Here is a 26,137-nt window from a genome sequence, read left to right as displayed (position 1 = left end):
GAGGCAGAGGATGAGATGGTTAGATAGCATCACTGACTCAATGGACATGAGTTAGAGCAAGCTCTGGGAGATGGTGAAGGACAGGGAAGCCTGGTGTGCTGTAGTCCATGGGGTCACAAAGAGTCAGACACGACTGCGCGACTAAACAACAACAATACAATTCTGGATGTCAAGACCAGCCCCCAGCCTTCCTCCCATGTTCAGTTTCCAGACACTGCTGTCCTAAAGCAGTCACTGTGAACTCATGGCTGGGAACTGGGGGTTTGGTTTGGGCTTAGCTGGGCAGCTCTGAGCTCTCTCCAGGACTCCACATTCACTTGTAGTGAGTCCGTTTCTGGCTTAACTGGGGCTGAATGGTCTAAGATGACCTCACTTACACGGGCCTCAGCCAGGATGCCTGGAACAGCTGACCTGTTGCCAATGGTCCTCATCTCCCAGTTTACTAGACTGGGCTTCACACGGTGGTCTCAAGGCAGTGTCCCAAGGAAATGGGGGCTGAGGCTCAAGGCACCTTGAATCCTAGTCTCAACAGTCCCATAATAGTTGCATTCTGCTGGTAAAGCAAGTTATAGGAACAGCCCAAATTCAAGGGATGAGAAATAGATTTCACCCCATGATAGGAAGGTTCACATAAATAGGAATGGTATGAGTTCTTATGGCCATCTTTGCAAATAAATCTATCACAGCTTCTTTTTAAGAATAGGGAATTTTTTCTCAGATGAGATTAAACAAATTGTTCTCAGACCCTTTCCTGAACCAGTCACTGAAGAAGGCGATTAAATTACCCTGATTGGGTAAGCCCAATAAAGGTTGACTTCCTGGACCTGAAGACCCATTATTTTCTGACTCTTATTGCAAAATATGTGTAGGGGGTTTGGATAGAAAAATAATCAATATCTCTTAGATTTTACTAAAGAAATATAATTTCATTTTTAGAAGATAACCTTTGAAGATAATGATTTAATTTAGAAGATAACCTTTACAAGATCAAAGATATGATTTCATTAAAAAAAAGATAACCTTGAAATATGATTTCATTTTTAAAAGAAGTTTATTATTCTCACTTGGAGGGATGCAAGACTGAATCTAAGTAGACTACTTATAGGGTTTCTCAGTCTCAGCTCTGTTGAAATATTGATCCAGATAATTATCTGTTAGAGGGTAGAGGAATGTTCTTTGCATTGTGGGATGTTTAAAAGTAACCCTGGCATCTACTCATTAGGTGTCAGAAGTTCACCTCCAGTGTAACAGTGAAAAATATCTCCAGACATTGCCAATTAATATCTGGGGATCAAAGTCACCCCTGGTTGAGATCCATTGGGTTCAGAGGCTAATACAATTATGTAGGTGATGATTTCATTGGCCGTCAAAGTAGAGACAGTAGGGCTGGAAGCAAGAAGAATCTAAGAGATCTTAGATTTGACAGATCATTGACTGGGAAGGGGGGACCACATGTGATGACTGCCATGTTTTGGCTTAAATAACTCTATAGTTTGGCATACACAAAAGGAGAAACAGGCTGGAAGAAATCAAGGCAATGAGTTCAGCTTGGAATGTGCTCAGTTTGAGGTGTCTGAAGAACATAAATGAAGATGTCCAAGAGGATGTGGAGTAAAGATCTTGACCTAGTGATCCTTGAGCCTGGTCTAGCCTTAGATGTATTTTTCTTTGCTTCTATGATTTTAGGAAAATACATGTGAACCAACATTTAAGAAAATCTGGAGACTTCATATTCAAGTTTGAATTTCCAGTTTGTCTAAAATATTAGAAGCTCTGGCTATACCGGGTCCAAGGTCTTAGATGACAGAAATCTACAAGCCAAGTTTACTGCAGCAGGTCCCAGTCTCCCCAGGACCGTTTTGACTTCTTTCCATCACTTGCTCACTTACCATTGTAAAAATTTGAGTGTAGGACCCTCTTGCCTGGGGGGACATTTCTGCTCTTGGACATCAACACAGACGCGGAACCATTACCTTCCAAAAGGCTCTGCATTCTGTCCTCCCTCTGATCCATCTATTTAAATCAGACCTCTTAAGTCTCTTTATATATTTCACTCATTTTTCCCCTCTCTTCTGATTCTGATGGTAATGTATATCTTCTGTGGAAAACCTAGAAAATAAAACACACACATTATTCCAAATCCTATAGTCCTCCTGGATTTTCTTGCCAGCTTTCCATATATCCTTGGAGGTGATGGTTAGGGCTCCCTTGCTGTCCCCAGGAAGAAGTCACCCCTTTGTGTCTCAATTAGGATACAAACTTGCTCCCACTTCTCAGCCTAGATCCCAGGAGTGCGTCATAACGGAAGCAGAGGTTTTTTGTTTTTTTTAAATGGCAATGGAAGAAAATGAAATGAGTTTGTTGTATTCACCTCTCTGCTTTTGTGCTTTTTAAAATATGTAATTATATTTATTTTAAGTGGATTGATGATTGCTTTATAATGTTGGTTTGATTTCTGTCATACAGCAACATGAATTAACTATAGGTGTACATATGTCCCCTCCTTCTTGAATCTCCTTCCCACCTCTCACCCTTTCCCACCGCTCTAGATTATTACAGAGCCCCTATTTGAGTTCCTTGAGTCATAGAGCAAATTTCCACTGGCTATCTATTTACATATGTTAGTGTATATGCTTCCATGCCACTCTCTCCATCCATCTCACCCTCTCCTTCCTCTCTCCTGCCCTTGTCCACAAGTCTGCTCTTTATGCCTGCATCTCCATTGCTGCCTGGTGCTTTTTTTAAAAAAAATATATTTTGGCCTAACCATGTGGCGTATGGGATCTTAGTTCCCCGACCAAGGATCAAACCTGTACCCTCTGCATTGGAAGTGTAGAGTCCCAACCACTGGACCACCAGGGCACTCCCTCTGCTTTTGTACATTTTAAGCCAAAATTTGTGCATTCTGAGGGTTGCTAAGAAAAAGAAAATGAAACAATCAAGAATTCAGGCAATTAAGTGTTTTCCCAATATTAGGAATTCAATAGTCATAATTTATCACCCCTCATGTCTCTCAGTGTTTCAAGACAACATTTTTCATTTATGTTCATTTGTTTTTCCAAATGCTTCTTAAAATAAGCCTTAAATGTACTGTTTGTAGGTCAGTGACAATGCTCTTTTAAAACTGCTTGAATAATAGAAAAAAAAAGATTTATCTCTTACAGAACAAAATGGGCCATAATAATGTGAGAAAGACCATGTAAGAAGGGATGTAATGGTTAGAATTAAAATGACGTCTGACAATTACTTTCAATTTGAACGGAGGTGAAGAAAATCAGAATTACAATACTCTTGTGATTAAACTTGGATGAGATGAAAATGTCATCATTGTTTGATGAGAATTTTTTATTAGAGTTCAAAGAATATGAATGATTTAAGTACAATGTGCCAACACCACCGGGCTGAATACTCTTTATCAGTTTTCCTGACTTTTCCTTACAGCAGATCACTAGAGAAGTGCCAGTCTCTCTCCTTCTTCTGTTCTTCTGCCACTGTTTCCAGAAGAATGGTTTTTGAAACAGCAAGATCCTTTGTGATAAATTTTGACACTGAAATCCTGTGCCTGCATGCTCAATCGCTTCAGTCGTGTCCGACTCTTCGGAGCACTTAGCCTGCCAATCTCCTCTGTCCGTGGGATTCTCCAGGCAAGAATACTAGAGTGGGTTGCCATTTCCTCCTCCAGGGGGTCTTCCTGACTCAGGGATCGAACCTGCATCTCCTACATTGGCAGGTGAATTCTTTACCACTGAGCCACCAGGGAAGCCCCACCGAAATCCTGGAGTAGCTTAATATGGCAAATCATCTCCAAGAACCTTGTGCTGAGATGAGGCTCATCATTTTTCCTAAGAAATACATTATAAAGGCAAGGTTTCTTGCGTGAGATGTGGGGAGATCCTGCTCTCATCCTGCATTTGTTGCTAAAAATCAAAATTCGGTGAGTCCTTTTATTCCGTGGGAGAAGTCTAGGTCTTTCCCTTTAGCTTGAAATGGCAGCACTGAGATCACAGGTTTGATAGCCACTCAGTCGTGTCCAACTCGTTTCCACCCCATGGACTGTCTCCTGCCAGTCTCCTCTATCCATGGGATTCTTCAAGCAAGTATACTGGAGGTGGTTGCCATTTCCTCCTCCAGGTTGTCTTCCCAACACAGGAACTGAATCGTTGTCTCCTGCACTGGCTGGCAGGTTCTTTGCCGTCTGAGCCACCAGGGAAGCATGAGGTTTTGACTATTAGAATTGTTGAAGACGATGCTTGTTCAGTTCTCTTTCGGGTGCTGATGACATTAGAGGATGATAACTCAGCACAGGGACTCTTCTCTGCACAGGGGCAGAGGTTGTCCTGACAATTCCCGCTCTGGGTGGGAGCAAGAAAATAGGAGCCCCTGTCCTCTGACTTTGCTCTTACCGAGGGACTCCTGTCTCCCCTCCTTCCCCCATGATCATCCTTTTTCTTCTCTTTCCCCTGTGGGAGCCCTAAGTCAATGAATTAATGTTATTTACTGGAATATAGTTGCTTTACAATGTTGTGTTAGTTTCCACTGTACGAAGTGAATCAGTTATATATATATATATATACATATTTGTCCTCCGTTTTGTATTTCCTTTCCATTCAGGTCACCCTCTGGGAGCCCCAGGTTTAAACAAATAGTTCCCCAGTCACTGGTAGTACATCTCTATCCTGTAGTTTAAAAGACTTTTGTCTTCTGAAAGTCTGAGTCAAATCAGGTGGGAACTGAAGCTACAGTTCGAAGGCTTGAACACAAAGAGGTAAGCACTGATGACAGTCATTCTACTCATTCATTTCCCAAAGCTGTTGCCATTGTAACAGTGTTAGTACTTGGCCCACTCGTTGTTATATTTATCTATTTATTTTTGGCTGTATAGCACAGTGTGAAGGATCTTAGTTCCCTGACCCAGGACTGAACCTGAGCCCTGGCAGTGAAAGCTCTGAGTCCTAAGTGCTGGACTCCCAGGGAATCCCCACCTTTATTATTATTATTATTTTTTTGCAGATAAGATCAGTCCACTTTATAGGCTGATACAGGATAAGTTATCACATACTATTAGCTCAATTTATTGTCAAACATCATTTTATTGCTTCCCTTTTTAAAATTGTATGTTAAATAAAATTAATAAATAAATTAAAATTTATTAAAGCTTTCTATAAGATCCTGAACAAAATAGGTGTGTTAGCATACATATTGATTGGGTAATTAATAGGTAAAAAAGAGCTAAGATATATATTAATTGTCTTAATGAAGGGTAGAGAGAAATTGTCGGGTTACGTAAAGACCAGTTAGGAAATCTGCGTGATTGACAAAGAGTGAGCAGTATCTGTCATACCCTTGCTCAAGAAAAGAAAGTGTTTTCTTAACTATTCGGTCCCTTTCAAAAACACTTTAAGTTCAGCTGATTAATCTTTGTAGCATTTGCATTGGAGGGTTTCAATCTTCCTTCAGAGGTGGTCAAAATGATAACCAGCAGTCAAGTTGTGAACAGCTGAGAGATCAAACATGCTGAAGTCTAGCATGTAAGAAAGAAACAAAGGCTCGGAAAAAGCAGATATGAATGTTGACATGACTGGTGGCCGAAAACACCCCAACCTCAGGTAATAGACAGTACAGGACAGCTACTAAGAGTTGAGTCTGTTGGACAGACTGTCTGGGTTCAAATCTTACTTCCCCCACTTGGTAGCTGACTTTGAACTATTTACTTACCCATCTTAGACCTCAGTTTTATCATCTATAAAATGGGACTAGCAGCAGTATCTACTTTGTAAGGTTTCTTTACGTAGCGTCAAATATAAGTCTAGTGCACAGTACATGTTATTATCATTATTGAATTGTGGAAGACCTAATCAGTACCTTTGCAATCAATCCTCAACTCTCTTTTCTGGACCAAATGAAAATCATCTTTAATAGTGGTCTTTATAATATTTTTGTAAATAAAAATCAATCAAAATTTCTTAAATTACCCAATCTAAAGGAAACACATTGTAGCTGTCAACTCTATTCTCTTATTTGGGATCTTGTCTAAGATTTGTAATAGGTACTCCAGATCTGTAGTACTTAATTTATTATCCCTCACTGATGCTGTATGTAAAGATTTCCCCTAGTATGGAGAAGATGTTTCTTGCCACTTGATGGCTGATGGGAAATTAGGCTGATGGATGGAAGAGAGAACTTTGTGTGATTTAGGGAAACAACATAAGGGATTGGGATTAATAGGGTTGTGAGTTCCTGTTTTTGCTTTAGCACTAGGTACAATTATGGGTAGTTTACTTAATCACTTTGACACTCATCTTGGGAAATGAAAAAGATAGTAATGCTTGCCCCACAATGAGTTTTGAAGAGTAACAGATTGAGACCAATATTTAGAAAATCTGACACCCCATGTATGCTCATAACTGATAGTTATTCTAATCTGTGCATTTCTCCTCTACCATTCTGATCCTTGGCCAACATTTTTTAAAGGAAGAAGGCATACAGGCTCTGATTTCCATCTATTCTCAGATTAACTTACTTCTTTCAGACTGGAGAGTTTCTTTCTTTCACCCATCCACCCATCCATCCATCTATCCAACCACCCCTCCATCTTTCCATCCAGTCATCCATCTTGCATTTACTGAGCATTATGCTGGGTACTGTGCTTAGCCGCTCAGTTGTGTCCAATTCTTTGTGACCCCATGGACTGTAGCCTGCCAGGTTCCTCTGTCCATGGGGATTCTCCAGGCAAGAATACTGGAGTGGGTTGCCATGTCCTTCTCCAGGAGATCTTCCCAACCAAGGGATTGAACCCAGGTCTCCCGCATTGCAGGCGGATTCCTTACTGTCTTAGCCACCAGGGACACCCTTATTGAGCACTAGCCATGCGCTATCACTATTCTATGTACAGAGGTTGCAAACATTATGCTCATGGTTTCTCAAAGACCGCTGAACATGTGGAGGCAGCAGAACTCAACTAGCTTTTTGGGGTCTTTAATATCTTCTTGAAACCCAAGAAATGAAGATGTAGAAAAAACTAAAAAAAATTAAGAATTAATTCAGGTGACATACAGTTTTGGACATTTTCCAAACAGCATAATTATCTAAAATCAAGCTGACATTTATTTTCTAGCTTCCCATGCTTGTTAAAATACTTTTCTTGCTAAAATACTCATAGAACTAAATTTCATCTAACATCTGGCCATCATATAAATATAGCAATGAAAACATGTCTCGTTTCTTACACATTAGGTATAAATTTTAGAAATCCAATTAGTGTTTTTTCTTTCTAAAGTGCATTTTTCCCTTTTATTTTCTTTAGCATTTGAGCTAATTTTGGACTCCTAACTGAAGCTATATGCATTCAAATATTTTGCACACATCTATATAATAAAAATCAACTAGATCAAGGTATAGTGCTTTGTAGTATTTCCTAATGATTGAGATATTCTTTAAGTCATTTATTCACTTATACAACAAGCATTTATTGAGAGAAATGTCAAGCCTAGTTCTCAGTGCTGAGAATAAGACATAGCCTTAGCCCTTAAGGAGTTTAAAATCTAGTAGGGGAGACAGAAACCTACACAAATGATTTCACTACAATGTGACAAATGCAATAAGAGGTTCACATCCACCTGGCTCTTAAGGCAGCATTCACCACTCTTCTGATGGGTTGCATGTTACATAAATGATTGTCCACAATCCTTCCCTGCAGGTCTGTAACCTCTCAAAATTGAGAGGTTCCAACCAAGAACCCAAGGGAGTAAACTGATACTCACTGAGGCTACGTTATCCATCTGGGTAGGCAGAATTTGCCAAATGCCCTAAGGCTGGATCGTCTATTTTGCAATACCAGCCTCATTTGAGTCACAGTTGTTTAAGTCTTCACTCTTTGACTCTCTATAATGATAGCTGATATTCAATGGTCTGTTTTGCACAGATGTGAACATTTAGAATTAAGCCCACAAAAACACGCTTTCACTGTCTATATGAGGACCTACCATACTGTGTACTCTGTAGGCTCTCAAAAATATATTTTATTTTGTGGATTCCACCACCATTTCATTTGGCGTTGATTGTACTCAAATACCTAAACCTCCTGGTCCTTCTAAATGATGCTTCAAGATGAGATGAGCAAAAGCTGTGGATGAATTTTCAAAATCATCAAACACAATGCTTACCTTTTAAAATATTAAACACTTTATTTGTACAAGCTTAGTAATATGAGATCAACATAATTCATGGAAATCAACCACAGTGCTAACACTTTAATAGATTATTCCAAATATTAGACATTACAGTTTCAATCTCCTTAACATTAGCTCTAACACTGGAATAACATTTCAATTAATGAATAATTGTGAATATAACCATATGTTCAGCTTATTCTCACCAGTTTATCATGAATTACAATTTTATTGTGATTTGAGTCATAAAAGTGATAAACAATTGTTTATATAGTTTTATAAATTGCATGTTTATTTAATTAATCCTGAAGAGAATCTAGAAATACATTCTGATGGGTTATATAAATTCAGTGTATTTTTTAGCTCTTGGATTTTAACATGCATAGGTAATGCTATAACTGCTTTTAAGTTTAATGTTTATCATACATGTTGCATAACATTTATTTGATTTGTATTTTCATAGGTTATTGCCATTTGCCAAAGTGAGTAGCCACAGTTTTAAAGCCCTGGATTAAATATTTTGCATGTATTTTAGGGAAGAGGGTTTCAAAAGTTATATCTGTTTTGGGGTGATCTGTAAAGTACTACGGAAGCAATGCAAATGTACACAATTTGGGGTAAAAAGAGTGAGTTTTGTTACATTACACTTTCCAGAGAGTAAACAACACTTTTCTAATAATTTTGATGCCATCAACATATTGGGAAAGACAGAATGACTTTCAGGTATAAAATAGCCTGAGTTTGCATATTCTATAGTGCTTATGATGAGAATTTATATCAGCTTTCTCTTGTCTGATAAGTTGGTCTGTTGGGCTCGCCTTGTCATTCTCAGCTGTCACAAAGGCAATTTATCTGTCAAATGGTCACAGCATGTGGGAACAGTGTCAACAGGCTGCAACCGAGAGCTTCACTGGGATCAATTCTAGTATTTGAATGTGCTGTTCTATTTTGGAAATTTTTGGTTCATTATGGAGTTTAAACCAGTAAGTGAGTGGCCTGGCTTCATGGTCTAAGAAGAGTATTCTGTGCTATCTGGAATCAGACCTCTAATAATTAGCTTAATTCTGTCATGTGCTGTGTGCTGTGCCTAGTCGCTCAGTTGTGTCCGACTCTTTGCAACCCCAGGGACTGCAGCCCACCAGGCTCCTCTGTCCATGGGATTCTCCAAGCAAGAATACTGGAGTGGGTTGCCGTGCCCTCCTCCAGGGGATCTTTCCAGCTCAGGGATCGAAGCCTTCTGCAATGCAGGTGGATTCTTTACCATCTGAGCCACCAGGGAAGCATGTTAGCAAAATATTTCTAATCTTGTAAAATCTCCAAGACTGAGCCAGCACCTACCAACTGCATCAGGAAAAAGATCAAAAGAGGGAAAGTATAAGAATATATGAAAAACATCAAATGGCAGAAATGAAGTGTAGGAATCTTACATTTAAGCAACTATTTAGATACCAGAAAATACTTCCTTCCAGTATAAAAGTTGAGAACTCTTTGAAGAAAATGTCATCTTCTACAGTGAAAACATACTTTCAAACTCTGGACCCTCAATTTTAAAGAAAGCCCTGAAAACTTAAAAAATAACTCTTACCCTTTGTACTCCTTTGACAAACTATATACATTTGCAATGTAGGGACCACCTTACAATTGGGGGGGGGTGCTTGTTGTACTTTTCCTTAGGGAAGAGGCGACTGGCATCGTTTCCTGGCTGGGTATAATTCGTTTATGTCCTTCCAGTTTTTTCTCTCTGATCTCTTTTCTGTATATCTGTCAGCAGCACTCTCCTGGGAGCAGCACGATGCACTTCATTAATAAGAAGGGATTAAAGGAAAAAGCCCCAGTCTCTTAATACACTTGGATAATTTGGTGTCATCCACAAGGCAAAAGACCCCTGCTGCATAGATGTCATTAGAAAGGTACAATTTCATTACTTTTTACTGGTAGAGCCTTGAGTGAAATACAAAATATGTTGTCTCATATGCGGGGAAAGGAAAGTGCAAAAGCTTTCATTTGCTGCATGCCCCTAAAATAGTAGAAGGCAAAAATATATTCTATGGTTCTTACATTTATATGGCCTTCCCTTAGTAGTCCTTGAACTCACACTTCTATTAAATATTGAACAAAATAAAGATGAAAAGAAAATTATATCCTTAAATCACAAATGAAATGTATATATATATTTTCTCAACTAACACACTTGTTTTGAATACCTACTATCTGCCAGGTACTCTGCTTGTTGCTGGAAAACAGATGACCAAAATATGAGGGTTTTTCTTTTCCAGTGATAACTTATCAAATGCTCTAACTGGAAGTAAGTGTAAAATTGACTGCATAAGAAGTAAACCATATGGCTGAATAAAAATGCTCCTACACCAGTAAATTTTAAGTGTATACAAAAAATGTTTCCTTTTTTCCCTTGATGTGTGTGTTAGTTGCTCAGTTGTGTCCAACTCTTTGCGACCCCATGGACTGTAGCCGGTCAGGCTCCTCTGTCCATGGAATTCTCCAGGCCAGAATACTGGAGTGGGTTGCCATTCTCTTCTCCAAGGGATCTTCCTGACCCAGGGATCAAACCTGTGTCTCCCGCATTGCAAGCAAATTCTTTATCATCTGAGCCACCAGGGAAGACCCTTTCCCATGCTAACCTAACTTATTTTTGAACTGGCATGTTTGCCTGTGGTTGATGGCATTATCTTTTGAGCTAAACCACTCCCAGTTTTAAGCCTTTAATGATATATTGAGCAAATACTTGACAAGATGGGCATAAACCATCCTTAGAAATACACCCTAGTTCCTATAGATGCTGTCCCAAGCAGGAAGCAGTGTGCCTCAGTGATGGAGGGTATGGATGGCCACCAAAGGGACCTGGGATTTAGGCACCTGCCAAAAAGATGACAATGGGACTTCTGGGGACTCCTCTGGTGTGATGTCTCTCTTGGAACCTTATGCATTCCTTTCCTAGCACCGAAGAGAATCAGATTTAATAGTGGTCCACTATCTCACTGCAACAGACACACAACTGCCCTTAACACTGAAAAGTGACACGCAGTTGGAACTGTGTGTGGGAGAAGAAAGCCCTTGATTATCAGCTATTTACAAGCCACTCTTTGCAGTGATAGGTTTTTGCTTTACTATTAGCTTTTGTTCAGTGAAATCGACTTTTGCAGCTCTTTGTCTAAAACAAAGGCTAGAACAGACTGGGGTTTAGATGACAGCAACTGGCATTTCTAGAGACAATTTTACCGACATAAGGCAAAGCGTACGGAAAAAAAAAACCAAAACAAGTTATTTTGACAAACAAATGAGTCAATAATGAAAATACTTAAAAACCACATTGGGTTACATACAATATCTCTACAAATGAAAGATTGTCACCTAGGCAGCTTGGAATACAGAGGATTTTGATGTTCTCACCCTTTTATTTTGCAGTCTTGTTGTTCCTTGTCCCTTGTGCATTTTACTTCATTAAAATATCATTACACGTACAATGAAGATGATCAACAAATGCACAATGAAGATTATCAATAAATGTCATGAGAAGTGGGAGGGTAGCAGCGATTGGGGCTGGCAGGACCAGTGTGTACACCTTCTAGAACGAGCAAAGCTTAATAATTAACAAAAACTCAGAACTCAACTAGTTATGTTCTTGTTATCAAAAATATGTCTCAGCTAATGTTTAAGTACAGTTAACCAAAATTACAAACAAACAAAACCCCCAGTTTTGCCAATAAATTAAAAAAGAATAAGCAAATGGTTAAGTGGTTAAAAGTTTAGATTGTTAACCTCTTGTGGTGTCTTTGAGGATGTGCACTGAAAACAGATCAACTATCTGAAACCATGATACAGATTGCCTTTTTCCATATGATTTTTGTATGATGGTACATTTCCACCCACCCCCATACAATCTTTCAGGTCTGTTTGTCCTGAGTCTCAATAGGTGCTTTATGATGTGGATGTTTTATTATGTGAAATAACATAAAGAATTTGTGAACATTATTCAAATTTCTGGGCTTTAGGTCCATATTTACCCTAGAGACAGTGAGGAGGAGGAAGAAATATTACGAGCTGAAGTTTGGGTTGAAAGTTGGGTATTTGAAACATAAATGAAAACAACTCATTAGCAATGACTCATTAATATTCATTTGCCAAGGTAGTTTAAGCATAAGGGATTGCGTGTAAAAGAGTTTGTTATATTTTCTTTCTTGAACGTGCAAGACTCTGTGACATACTCTGTATTCTGCCATTGGCAAACTTGATTTAAAAGAATAAATACTCAGATGAGGATTGACAATACCAGTTATAAGGAAGAGGAAATAAGCTGATAAGTTATGTCTGTGTGATAGATATGTCAGGCAAGCCTTAACAAAATCTTGATAGCATTTTAAATTGATTATCAATGAATGTCAAATAGATAAATTAGATACACATTTGCTTTCGGGATACTTCAAAAAAAAAAGATTTTTTTCTTTTTTTAGATTTGAAATTCATGATAGGTTTCTTCTAGTCCTCCTTGGTAAATAATGAAATATTTACTGTCTAGACTGAGTAATATGACATGAAACAACAAACCTGCACATGTCTAATTTATAACAAATCTGTTTCCTTAATGGGTGGAAGGAAATCTGAGGACAGTTCTAAGGGCTCTTGTCTGCTTTCAGTGCTGTCTCCTAGTCATACTGAAGACAACACCTCTCCAGATGGGTCTTTCCCTTTCTTCTCCTCACCCCGGTCAATGTCGATCACGTGTACCACTCCGGGTTTTAGAATCAAGTCGTCGGTCTCTACCTGACTCCTGTTGTCTTCCACCTCCATGTAGCTCCCTTTTGTTTGCTGGGCAGCTTTGCTGAAGGCTTCTTTAAATCGACGTTTGAGTTCAACATCTGGACAGAAGACATACTCATAAAGGCCACCAGCGAGGACAGCTCCTATGATTGGTCCAACCCAATATATCTGGGAGAAAGATGGAAGAGTTATAGAGTGTAAGTAGAGTAAAACTATTTCTCTGAACAATGCATGAATATAGAACTTGGCTGATTTAAATTGAGAGCAAATATGGCATGCATAAAAAGACCATTGGAAACAAAATAAGAAAACACATTAAATCTACATCTGAGATCCATATATTACTAAAGAACATTTTGAACAGAAAATAAGAAGACTGTTTCCTCTTCTCTTTTCCTGCTTTCATTATCTTCTTTCCATTTTCTGATAATCCTGAAAGATAGGTCCTCTTTGATGGTACTATAAATTAAAAAGACACTAAAACTTATTAAACTAAAATAGAGAAAAATTTTCTGGAGAGTATCAATACTTGTTTTCTTAATATTGCCATCTTATATTGGTTTTCTGCATAATCACAATCATAGTACAGATTGTACCACTTGGGGCTTTAATTATTCAGGATAGCATGATAAATGGAATCTGAGGTCTACTACTTAGCAATTTTGTGACTGCTTGCATCCATTACATAATTTCATGAACACTTAATTCCATCAGATGCAAAACAGGAATAATAATAATACACACCTCACTGTTGTCAGGATTAAATTGAAATAATACTTGTAAAATACTTAAGAGTTCCAGTTTCATAGTAACTTACTCTTTTCCATGTTTCCTAGACAATTTAAAGATGTATGGGACTAGGCTGGCTATAAGTCACTTTCCTTATGTTATGTGTTTTTTTCTCTGAAATTTGGTGATTTGTTTTAAGAGAAGACCTCAAGCTTTGTCCATTAATCTTCTTGCAGAGTGCTTTCATCCTCATGGTTCTTATACTGATGACTTGGTGGAAAAATCTGTGCTGAGTTTATGGATGATGGTGAGTAGAGGACTTGCCATCCCATAGGATTTTAATTCAATAACTAGAAGTTTCTATCATATTAGTTATGTGTCTAGAATAAACTAAGTTTTGAGATTGGATAAACTCTAACATTTGCTTTAGAGTACATGTAGACTATAGGATCTCAGACAGTAAAAATGTGCCTAAAATGCAAGAGACCTGGGTTCATCTCTGGCTCGGGAAGATTCCCTGGAGAAGGGAATGGCTACCCACTTCAGTATTCTTGCCTGGAGAATTCCATGACAGAGGAGCTCAGTAGGTAGGTTACAGTCCATGGGGTTGCAAAGAATCAGACAAGACTGAGTAATTAAGACTTTCACTTTCAGATTGTAGAATATTAGACATTCATTCAACAGATGGACTTGAACAACAGTTATTGTTGTTGTTCAGTCACTAAGTTCTGTCCAACTCTTTGTGACCCCATGGACTGCAGCATGCCAAACACTGTTTATTGAATACTTTCTCTGGGCTGGCTATATTCAGTACTTAACTTGTATTAGCTCATTTTATTCTAACTGATCTCTGAGATAGATATTATTATTATTCCATTTTATGGGTAAGAAAATGGATATGCAGAGAGGGTGAGAAGCTTGCTTAAAAATTTACGCATAACAAGTGGTTGAGCTGGGATTTCAGGTCTGTCTGATTTCAAAGCTCTCTTTTGAACCATTATGCTGTTTTCATTATACTCGCTAATGGTAAAGAACCCACCTGCCAATGCAGGAGACATAAGAGACAGGGGTTTGATCCCTGGGTCAGGAGGATCCCCTGGAGAAAGGAATGGAAACCCACTCCAGTATTCTTCCCTGGAGAAGCCCATAGACAGAGAAGCCTGGTGGGCTACAGTCAATGGGGTCATGAAGAGTTGGACACGACTGAAGTGCTTAGCGCACACACACACACATGCTACACTTCTCTCACTTGAAAAAAAAATCAGATGAATGCTTTTTGGTTAAAACACTCTCTGGAAAATTAAATTCACTTAGCACCCTCATTGCAAAGTCTAAAGAAAATTCAAACTTAAGCTGAAGCGGAACACACAGACTTTACAGGGAAATTGTTGACAAAGTGGCTCCAAGAACCAAGTTCCTTATCTTGAACATGAAAGAAACCATGTCAGAGTTTACCTTCTTGATGCCCTTTCAAAGGGGAAACGAGAGCCCTCCTCTAAATGTCTTTGTGCTATGTTCCTTTGGTAAGATCTCTTTTGGTATGCTTTGTCCCATAAGCTACAAATTCAGCAAGACAGACAAAGGACTACTAAATAATTACAATTCTCTCAAAACACTTATTCAGAAGACATCTGGCTGCATGCTCTCAAAAAAATCTCAGTTTCAAGTTGCTATTACCAAAGTTATAATGCCCCTTAACTTTTAAAATTCATAAAGGTAAAGTAAATTACCTTTTACTTTTTACTGCTAAAAATCCAGAAAAATCCAGAAAATCCAGAAAAGAAGACTAAAAAATATTATTACACCACACACAAAATTCATCATGACTATCTTGCTATTTTCATCTATTGGTCTACCTATTTACAGATATACTTTAAATTAATTGTTAATTTTACACAACCGTTGTTACAAAATGGACATTAGTTTTCAGTAGGATTAAGTGTTATAAAATAGCAACAAGGGGAACCTTAGATTCAATCAACAAGCTAAGGATTTTTTTTTTGGCACTCAAATTTTAACTAGTGTATCACAACTCAAGATATTAATAAAAACATGTTTTCATCTACTTTTTAAAGTCCTCATGGATTAAAAGTTTTCATTTTTTAAAATTTTAAATAGAAAAATTGTTTAAATGTATAAGTTGAACTAAAAGTTGTACTTTTATCATAAGATCTATATACTGTGTTCAGTTGCTCAGTTGTGCCCAACTCTTTGTGACCCCATGACACCAGGCTCCTCTGTCCATAAAATTTTCTAGGCAAGAATACTGGAGTGGGTTGCCATTTCCTCCTCCAGGGGATCGTCTCGACCCAGGGATCAAACCGGTGTCTCTTGCATCTCCCGAATTGGCAGGTGAGTTACCACTAGTGCCACCTGGGAAGCCCTGAGATCTATATACTGCATTTCCATGCCTGTTAATGTGGCAAGTCCTTAGAGACATACATGGGAATTTCAGTGGCAAAATGACCAATTGCATGGATAGCATTGCTGACTAAGCTTTTTCATGGCCGGGTCCAAATCCTTGCTTTTGATCACTGATGTTCATGCTTTTATTTAATGGGATAGATTACTCGTAAAGACTTGCGACACTTTTCTTAGAAGTGAATGCACATAGCAGTGTGGCAGTTTCTCCTCATTTGCAACATAAATCACGGATGCATGCATGTGACTGTGTCAGTAACCCCTATATGCGTGACATTAAAACATAAGCGACATCTATCACAGAAAAGAATCTGAAAAGAATATATATATATACGTTCATATATCTGTATGTATAACTAAATCACTTTGCTGTACTCCTGAAACTAACACGGAATTGTATATCAACCATACTGCAATAAAACAAATTAACTAACAAACATTTTCTAACATTCATGAATTAAAAATAAAAGGTGTAAAAGAGCATTCACAACATATACATGAAAATAAAAGTTAGTCCCATTTGAAGCTGGCTGATATACACCTATTTTTATTGGTTGTGGTAAGTCAGTACGTAAAAGGTCTTCAGAACTGCCACATTATTCATTTAAGGGATTTAAATTTCTTTTTGGTAAGAAACAACTGAAAAGAAATTGTGGTATTAAAAATGGATACCGCTGCTCTCTAGAAGCACTGCCCCCCACATTAATAAATAGGGTAGGCATGAGGTGTGAGAAGTGTGTCTTTTCTGAAAGTCATTTATTTTTCCAGCTATGGTTATGGTGATAATAGCATAAGCACTGGCACTATCTATTCCTCACCATCTGCAGTTCAAATGCTTCCAACTCCTATACTATTAATTGGGTTCATGCTTTTGTAAACAAAAAGGGTAAATATTTTTGCTATGTGCTTTTAAGCATTTCTCTTTTCCTTCTTTTTACTGTTTTGCAAGCATATTACGTGTCATTGCTGGGAAGGGTTTACTTTCAATTATTTAAACACCATATTCACTTCACCACCCTGATTTTAATTTGTTACAGCCAGGCAACCTCCATATACAATGTATTCTGCCAAAGTCTGTCAGAATACAGTGTGCAGAGCAGTGCTTAAAAAAAAAAAGACTATCACTAAAGGCTCAAAACAGATATGAAATGTTTTACAGCAGATAAAATCTGTCCTAGTTTGTCCCTAGTCTTTATGAAAGATGTAATAAAGTGATGGTGGGGGGGTTAAAGTTGGGTGAAAGAGAAACTAGTGAGCAAAATAATGGGAAAATCTCTATGGCTAACTGTCCTCAACAGTAGGAAAATAGGAGCAGTGAACATGACGGTTACCCAGTGGTTTTCCCAATTTCCCATGATAACTGCAGGTCCAAAGGATCGGGCGGGGTTCATGCTGGCACCAGTGTAATTGATCTACAGGGAAAAAGAACACAACTTCAGACATCGCTGAAACAGGGCTACTAACAGGTAGCCTTCATTGCATTATGTCACTGTTGGCCAGATCAGTTAGAGTAAGCTTAGCACCCTTAGCAACATTTTCATCACAAAGTTAGCAAAACAATAACCTAAAATGGACAGACGAGGCTGGATACTAAAGAACTACTGCTGTGAAACACATCTTCAGGCCAGCTGTAGGGTGAGGCTAAACAATGTGGATCCATTATTTAAAGGAACTTGGAAACTTACTGCAAATAAATGTCCAATTGCAACAGAGATGCCAATGGCTAAAGCTATGGAACCGGTGACATCAGTCCGTTTGGAATCACAGCTGGCAAAAATAGTAAACACCAACTGAAATGTGATTATCAACTCCACCAGGAGACCGTGTCCAGCGCTAAGATTTCCGTGAACCTGGAAACAGAAAAATACTCCATCTGAATTGACAAGAGAACCTTTTCTGTGATAACATATCATTGTGAAAGGCACATTTTATTCCTATAAAAACTGATAGTCAGTTTGAGTCTTCTATTCCACCCCTGATTGAGACATGCATTCTCCACCCCCCACCCCAGCCAAAAAGAAATACTCATTTTGGGCCAGTACAGATAATTAATTACTCTTACAATGACCAAGTGGGAGTTTGTGCTGAATGTTCTTTTCTACAAAGAAAGCAAAATATGCTACTGCTGCACTTAACTTATAAAGAGTTTCTTGAGAGTCTTGTAATTTTATAAGGCAATGATTAAATTCATTAATTAGGTTTAAATTAATTAATATATATTTCAATTAAAATTTAAGCTGTGTGTGGTTTTTTAATCAACCCTTGTGCTGAGCTAACAAATGATATACTTAATCAGCTAAGAACAAAACCAGGATCAAATGCCAATTTATTTTTTTAAGTGTGACCCTTGATGTTTTAAACCTCACATACATGGCAAGAAACAAAGCTGTTCCTTCTGCTAGTGAACCAATAAATAATTGTAATAAAAATGGCTTTTGTTATATATATAGTCAATGCAGTCACTGGGATGGAGAGAAAGAGGAAAAAAAGGAACCCAACATAATTTTCCTGCTGCCCAGACTTAGTGCTATTCAAGTCACTCAACAGCAAATAATGACTTTATATGATATATTCAGTGTGGCTGGAATCAGTTAGCACCCCTAGCAAGAGTTATCAGACAACCCCTGGGAATAAATTAGCAATTTTAGGAAAGACTCTTAGGTCAGCAGGGTGTCATTTAGCACTCCATATAAGCTGCCTGGAGTCCGAGACTGAAAACAACAGCTAAAGATGGTACCGTGGTGACTCCGAGGCCCCCCACCACACTGGGAGGCGTGACCAGGTAGAGAATTCCAGCTCCAATGATGGCGCCCAGGCACTGAGCTGCAATGTAGAAGACAGACTTGGCGATGCTAATCCTCCTGGTGCACACCATGGCCACCGTCACAGCGGGGTTGATGTGGCCACCACTGATGTGGCCAAAGCACTGGACCATAGTCGCGATGCTGAGTCCAAAGCAGAGGGAGATGAGAACCATGTCGACAGGTAATGGCTTTTCTGCTCCACCCCAGTTGATGGTGGATCCCAGGCTAAGTAGGACAAAAATAAGCATGGCCAGAAATTCCGCGGTGACTGCCTTCCAGAAAGTTTGTGTCCAGACCCCTTTGAAGGCCACCATGATACTCTCTCTTGTACACAAAGGTCCACACTTACTGAAAAGAAAAGCAAAATGGGCATCAGAAGCTACCAAATCAGAGTCTCCTTGAGATGAAGATGGCTAGGCCCTCGGGCTTCTAGGTGGCTCAGTGGTAAAGAATTTGCCTGCCAATGCAGGAGACGTGGATTCGATCCCTGGGTTACGATGATCCTCTGGAGAGGGAAATGGCAACCCACTCCAGTGTTCTTGCCTGGAAAAATCCCATGGACAGAGGAGCCTGGCAGGTTACAGTCCATGGGGTCTCAAAGAGTCTGACACAACTGAGCCATCAAAAGCAGAGGCAGGTTCTCAGTCTTGCCCCGTTGTGGGGCACCTCCCACCAAAGTTCATTTGCATATAAAGCCTCCCTGAAGGTCATCTGCATACAAAGAAAGGATGCTTCTGGAAAATCTCCTTAATTACTTAATTATCTCCTTAATTAATAATCAGGAGGAGATTGTCATTCTGATCCCCTTTGATTTAATATCCAAAGATCATCCAGTTTCACTGAAAAATTACCTGAATTGTCCCTAGAAAGGAAAATGTCTGGATCAAGTTCCTTAAAGAATTAAGTATATTTACCTTGTAGTTAATTCCCTCAGAGCAAGTTTTTACGTTTTCAATGTACTTTTTATATGTCATTACTATTTGGAACCTATGGCCATAAGAAAGAGAGGTCTAAAAAAAAAAAGAAAGAAAGAGAGGTCTTTTCCAGTTTTGCACTTTCTGGTTCAAATGGCATTCTGGAAATGGATTTTGAGAGCTGACAGTCCCTCCTCTCCTCCAGTGGAGAGTCTGATGAAGGGGTGTTCTGCGAGGAAGCCAGGAAGGCTGTCTTTTGAGAATTTCCTTTGACTGATACGGGCAGTGAGGACTCACACAGCAGAGCTGGGACCCAGGAATGGCACGAGGACGCTGCCGTGCCCTCCCGGCCAGCGTGGGGAGAAGTCTGAGAGCCTGCCTGGTCCGGAAGAGGCAGGTGGGGATGCGTCCAGCGCAGGCCACAGGGGACCCGTAGTGCCTCTCCGAGAGAGGGGAATGGGCCCCGGGCGGGGCGGCTCCGGGCAGCCCGTCAACCCCCAGGTCCCAGGAGCCCTCGCCCCACCGGGGGGATGGGTTAGAAGTGCATCCTGGCCTATGCAGTACTTCTGCAGGGTTGAGGGACCATCCCTTCTCGGGCTTGACTCCCCATTCCTTGATGTTCACCTCTCTGATAAAACCTCCCAGAGGGATCCTGGAGGCCAGTGCGGGTGGGCAGCGCCCCGGGCACCCTAGACACCAAATGCGGGGGACAGCGACTTGGGGAGAGGGGCGGGAGGCTGCTGGACGAGGGGAGGGTGGTTAGGGAGACCGTGGGCATCAAAGCAGGAGGCTCTGGAAAGCGGTTTTTCTCTAGTGTCTTCTTGATGGCCTTTTCTAAATCTGCTGGTACCTCTTCTGGGGGAGCTTGCATGCCTTGAGAGGGTGGGGAGGGTTGGTGGGGAGGGAGGTGAAGGTTGAGGGGAGCAGCAAGGCAGCCTTTGGGAAGGAAGACCCTCTCTTCCTCCACTGTTTTCCTGATAATACCTTGGGATCTTCACAGCTGAGAAGGAATGAGCTTTGAGGATATTAATGGCAAAAAATGACCAGAATTTCTTTTGGGGGGCAATCATCCCAGTGACCCCGTTTTTCAAGATATTTCCCCACCATGCTTGGTCTGTGATGGGGTAGGAGAGAGTGATGGAATGTGGGAAGCAGTTAATGAGACTCATCCCAGGAGACTGTGAAAAGGGTGATGTGAGAAAGTGGGCTTCCCAGGTGACGCTAGTGGTAAAGAACACACCTGCTAATGCAGGAGACTTGGGTTCCATCCTGGATTGGGAAGATCCCCTGGAGAAGGGCACAGCAACCCACTCCAGTATTCTTGCCTGGAGAATCCCATGGACAGAGGAACCTGATGGGCTAAGGTCCATGGTGTTGCAAAGAGTCGGACACGACTGAAGCGACTTAACACGCCCAAAGGCAGGCAAGAAAGCCAGGTATTTTAACAGATTAGAGTTATCGCATTTCTACTGAGCATGGGCCCTTCCCTCCCCCATCGAGTCCCCAGGAGCCCGGTCTGGTTGAGCCAGTGGGTGAGAACTGTGCCCACAAGGGCCAGGGGAACGCTGCCTTGACCTTTAGGATCTTGACTCAGCCCCTGGTTTGACGTGGGGCTTTGCTACAGAACTGGAAAGTGAAACCCATTTTCTGCCCAAGCCTAGGTGGCTCCAGGAGGGGACCAGCCAACCCCGTCTGTCCAGAGCATCCCCTGTCCCAGTGAACAACTCTAAGCAAATCATGCAATTAGGAGAAACCCCAGCTGGGAGGACATTGATATCACACTCCCTAGAGGAAGAGAAAATAGAGACAAAAACAGCACTTGGAGCCAGGCGGCCAGCGAGGGTGCCCTGGGGGAGAAATGACAAGTATCCCAAAGGGGTAGAAATTCACAAATTGAAGAAAGAAGTTTCAAAAGTGGCTTTAGAACTTACCAGCGGCCCACGGCTGTAGCCAGGATGGCAGAGGGCAAGGTGCTATGTCAGGGGCTGGTCCTCTGTGGCCAGATTTAGTGGGGAAAAAAGGGAGAGGCAGGAAGCTAAGGCAGCCAGGTGGGCAGGACTCGGCAGGTCCCATTCAGCAGCCACACAGCGAGCCCAGGGAGAGGCATGCCCTGGGCACAGGCCGCCCCCTCCCTGCACCCTCTCCCTCACCTTCCCTACTCATTCTCTGCACCTTCTCCAGAGACCCAATCTCAGAAGCTCAGTTGCTCTTTCAGCTTCAAACCTTTATCAGCCAGAGAAATAAAAACAACCCCCCTCCAACCCCCGAAGTAAACAAACAGACACCTTGAGCGTGCCTTTAGCTTTCTTTGAAAATCTGCAAAATCTGATCTTTTCCCAGGGCAGAGTGACCAACCCCAGAGGGCTGTGAACCCCAGGGTCCCCTGGCGGCACATACATACCTCTGTCTGGACAAGCGCTCAGCCCAGCTCTTTCACAGCCCCTCTGAGTTATCTATCGTCAATGTTCCCTTCCCTGTTCACACTCCCTGGAAACGCATCAACACCATTTGTTGTGCTTTTTTTCCTCGCGCTCCAGAACAAAGGGGGTTTGTTGATGTGACCGGGTTGTAGAGAGCCCGACAACATTACTTTCTAGCTGAACCCCTAGCCTCATCCACTTCTGGACAGCTGAGCCCCTAGATGAGTGATTTTTCTGATGAAAAATACTAGAGGATAGAATTACCTCCATAGACTCCATAGAGGCATTTTCTTGGGCTTTCAGAGGTCTCCAATATATGAAGGATTTTTGCTGTAAATCATCCCCTTTTTTCTTCTGCCCTCTCTCTGCCTCTCTTATGAGTATGCCCAATACCCAGCCCTGGAAGAACCACCCACCTGCCCTAGAGTTTCCTTCTAGATTCTGCCCGAGCAGCACACGTATCTGGAATAAAAGAGCCCCAAGTTTCATCTTTCATCCAGCCTCAGCATTGTTCCCTTAAGGCAAAGAAAGACTTACCCCCACCGCCTGGCTGCCGGTCTGTCACTCATGCCTCCCCCGCCGGACTGCCGCTCACATCGCCAGCCCCGCGGCTCCCAGTGCGCTGGGAGTCAGATTACGGCCACTTGTCTGATTGGGTTTTTGAAGTCTTAGGGGTGGAAAGATTCGGCACCATGTGGCAATCGCCAAGTTATATTTGAACTTGAAATGACTTTCTCTACCTGATCACTGTAGACCCAGGGTATTTCAGGAACACAAAATGCTGGCTCACTTTAGGTTTCTTTACCTGGTAATCCTTGAAAATGAGGATTTCCCCAAATCTTTATTTGAAATCCTCCCACCACGGGGAACTGCTGAGAAATTTTGTTATTGTTGTTCTGTGTGCAGTCGAATTGGGGTGACTATTAAGAGCATGGATTTGAATTATCCAGCAGTTGAGATGAACTGAGTAAGATTCAGGCTTTGGTGCATTTGTTTTTGAGTGGCGACATTCAAAGCCAGTGGGTTCTATGCAAAGTTTTTGCTCACAGAAGCAGTTTTTAAAGCAGTGCAGATCACTTCAGGTCCCTTGGAGCCTGTGAAGCACTGATTTGAGTAACAGGATATAAGACTGCTTTAGCGTCTCACCTGACTATTATGTTAACAATTGTTGGGTAAGAAGTAGCAAATTTTAAACAGATAAATGTTAAGTGGCACAACATTATTGGGAACTAGCTTGTTGTCGTTCAGTTGCTAAATCGTGTCTGACTCTTTGCGACCCCAGGGACTGCAGGATGCCAGGCTCCTCTGTCTTGTATTATCTCCCCGAGTTAGCTCAAATTCATGTCCGTTGATTTGGTGATGCTATCTAACCATCTCATGCACTGCTGCCTGCTTTTCCTTTTGCATTCAATCTTTCCCAGCATTGAAGTCTTTTCCAGTGAGATGGGAACTATAAGTAAATTTAATATCTAGAAACCCAAGGACAGGACTGACTTGACTGCACACCATTCATGGGGTCCAGTGAAAAAGGACTCTTTGTTGAAAAATTATTAAGCATTTCCAGTTTGCAACAGTATGATGTGAAAGAAAGTGTGGGACCCTTCTAAGTGCACAGGTTGTGTGCCAGTCAGGCAGGCCCGACTAAAGAGTTTGGTGAACTCTGGAAGATCGGACAGTTAGTGCCTGCATTACCATCTCATTAATTTTTTTCTTTCTTTAAATAGACCACAGGTACCTAGAACTGGAATAATCATCATCCTTGATACAGGACACTCTGTCCTGGTACATCCCTGGTACATTTATGGCCCTCTTTTATTTTATAATTATATTATTTTAATTAGTTACTTCTTAATAGTATAATGAACATCATACTGGCAACTAGACCTGTGATAATAACTCACTATGGGACCCTCTTTATCCCCACTCTGCTTCTCTACCTACTGTCTCATTTCACATAGGAGCTCCCTCCCCCGCCCCCAGAATCGACTGTGGCAAGAAAGAAATACAGGAGAGAGAAAAAGAAAATAGTTATATTTTCACATCATGGTTACAATTTCTTGTTTTCTTGTCTCCTCTGGATACTTGAGAACTGGGAATGGTTGAAAAGCTCTCATGAGAAAGAGGGATTACAATTTTGAGTGTGAATTTCAGAGGAGCTCTTTATTTCTGTTTCCAGCATTCTCAGATAACAAAGATTGAATTTATATCCTTTAAGAATGTGGCTGCATACTGATGGCTGTTCATCAGGGGTTTCAGCCTTTGAAAAAACATTCAAGTCAGAACAAACTCTGGTAAGAGGGCAACAGAGAATTTATGGTAATCTGCAAAGAACACTTAAAATATTTCCTGTTCATCCACCTTATTAGGATTGACTAGAACACATTCTTTTTTTTTTACATAGCTGAGTAATATTCCATTGTATATATGTGCCACAATTTCTGTATCCATTCATCTGTTGATGGACATCTAGGTTGCTTCCATGTCCTAGCTATTGTCAAAAGTGCTTCCATGAACATTGGGGTACAGGTGCCTCTTTGAGTTATGGTTTTCTTAGGGTATATGCCCAGTAGTGGGATTGCTGGGTCATATAACACAATATTATAAAGCAATTATCCTCCAATTAAAACAACAACAACAACAACAATTATTTTCTGTTGATTTTTTTTTTTTAAAGGTGCAAAATGTTCTTTTCTTTTTTTTTAAATTTGAAAACTTTGATTTGGACATTGGATCAGAAGTGTTTGTGAGGTCTTTGAGTCCAAGGAACAGTGCTGCAAGGTTTAGGTTCTTCCTTGAGAATGAGGCCTGTAGTACTAGCCACAGAAACCTACCAAATGTGGCATTCTCTAGGGCTTCTGGTCACTAGGGGGGACATTTTTCAGGTCCACTCTTTGTAAGTCGCACTCGGCTCATTAGCATTCACTCCATGGCAGCGGCAGTTCCCGGCACCATTTTACAAAGTGCCAACAGAACTTGGTTACCACAGTTTCTCAGACCCTTTCCCTTTCTTCTGGCTGGCTGATCACTGCCCTGGTAGAATGTGTTGACAGTCCAGTTCCTAAGTGATGGCTGTTCCCATCGAGGGAAGGGCCACCCTAATTGGCATCAACTCACACTTATTAGTACTCTCAGCAGAGAGGTTCAGAATTGACTAGGGATTAACCCTTCACTTCCTGGAGGTAGTTTTTCTTTTCAGATATTCTTTATTATCCTTTCTATATTTGAGATGGTAATATTGACCTTCCTGTGATACATTCAGTCTACTTACTTCCCTGGCTTTTCTTTAAACTAGGGATAGAAACTTCCAATAGGATTATTTATGGCAATGCATGCAGGATACAATAATGAAAGAAATCAGCTGTATTGGACTGATGATCGTGCAAAAAGGATGAGGTGGGAGCCCTGGTGAATATAAGTAATAGCCTCTAAGTTGACCTGTTTTGAACTGGCTTAGGACTAGAACCAAAGATTTGAAATCTAAATTTTTTTTCCCCCACTGGTAACCTTAAAAAGGCCTAAATTCATTTAAAGATGGAATAACAATTTATTGATGAAGTTTTCTTGACTTTCTAACCTTTAGGAAAAGGACGGTAACCTGGGACATTGATTTAAAATCAGTCTTATATGTCAAGCAAACTTGTGAGTTTTTAGTTAGATAGCTTTGTGAAGTTTTGGGTCAGTAACATAGGAACAAAATGAAGGCAGGGTAAATGAAAATTTCAAGTACTTGACAAAAACTAGTGGATGGATGCCCTTTGCTCCTAATTTTTAATCTACTACATCATGTTGTTATCCTTGGGTGCTGATGTATATCTGTGGGATTTGTAGACCCCTGTCCCCACCCTGGCCCTCAGAACTTTTAGTATTCCTTCATGTGTTCAGAGATTAAAGACTAACACAAACAT

At 40.5% G+C, this 26,137-nt stretch overlaps 1 protein-coding gene across 3 annotated transcripts; it reads right to left on the bottom strand.

Moving 5' to 3' along the window:
• Positions 1 to 8,158: 8,158 nt before the first annotated feature.
• On the bottom strand, positions 8,159 to 22,929 carry AQP4 (aquaporin 4). 3 transcript variants are annotated; one of them, XM_043444059.1, is made up of 5 exons: positions 22,770 to 22,929; positions 18,832 to 19,246; positions 17,780 to 17,944; positions 17,426 to 17,506; positions 8,159 to 13,112 (listed from the first exon to the last, which is right to left on the bottom strand). In XM_043444059.1, the coding sequence occupies exons 1-5, from the start codon at positions 22,799 to 22,801 to the stop codon at positions 12,834 to 12,836; spliced, it is 972 nt and encodes a 323-aa protein (XP_043299994.1). In that variant the 5' UTR covers positions 22,802 to 22,929; the 3' UTR covers positions 8,159 to 12,833. The 3 variants fall into 3 exon arrangements, with proteins under 3 accessions (XP_043299994.1, XP_043299995.1, XP_043299996.1); XM_043444060.1 differs by lacking the exon at positions 22,770 to 22,929 and adding an exon at positions 22,497 to 22,648; XM_043444061.1 differs by lacking the exon at positions 22,770 to 22,929 and adding an exon at positions 21,744 to 22,064.
• Positions 22,930 to 26,137: the final 3,208 nt, after the last annotated feature.

The sequence above is a fragment of the Cervus canadensis genome, chromosome 23 (genome assembly GCF_019320065.1).
Source record: "Cervus canadensis isolate Bull #8, Minnesota chromosome 23, ASM1932006v1, whole genome shotgun sequence".
NCBI classification, from domain to species: Eukaryota; Metazoa; Chordata; class Mammalia; order Artiodactyla; family Cervidae; genus Cervus; species Cervus canadensis.
The sequence above is the reverse complement of the archived record's forward strand: the minus strand, read 5'-3'. Positions and strand labels throughout refer to the sequence as shown.

What these genes read in the sequence shown, in the direction of transcription:
- AQP4 (XM_043444059.1), bottom strand. Translation starts at nt 22,801, where the DNA reads ATGAGTGACAGACCGGCAGCCAGGCGGTGGGG. An exon ending in GGGGCCTCGGAGTCACCACG is followed by an intron (nt 17,945 to 18,831) that starts GTACCATCTTTA and finishes TTCTGTTTCCAG; the next exon opens with GTTCACGGAAATCTTAGCGC. An exon ending in GAAATTGGGAAAACCACTGG is followed by an intron (nt 13,113 to 17,425) that starts GTAACCGTCATG and finishes TCTTTCTCCCAG; the next exon opens with ATATATTGGGTTGGACCAAT.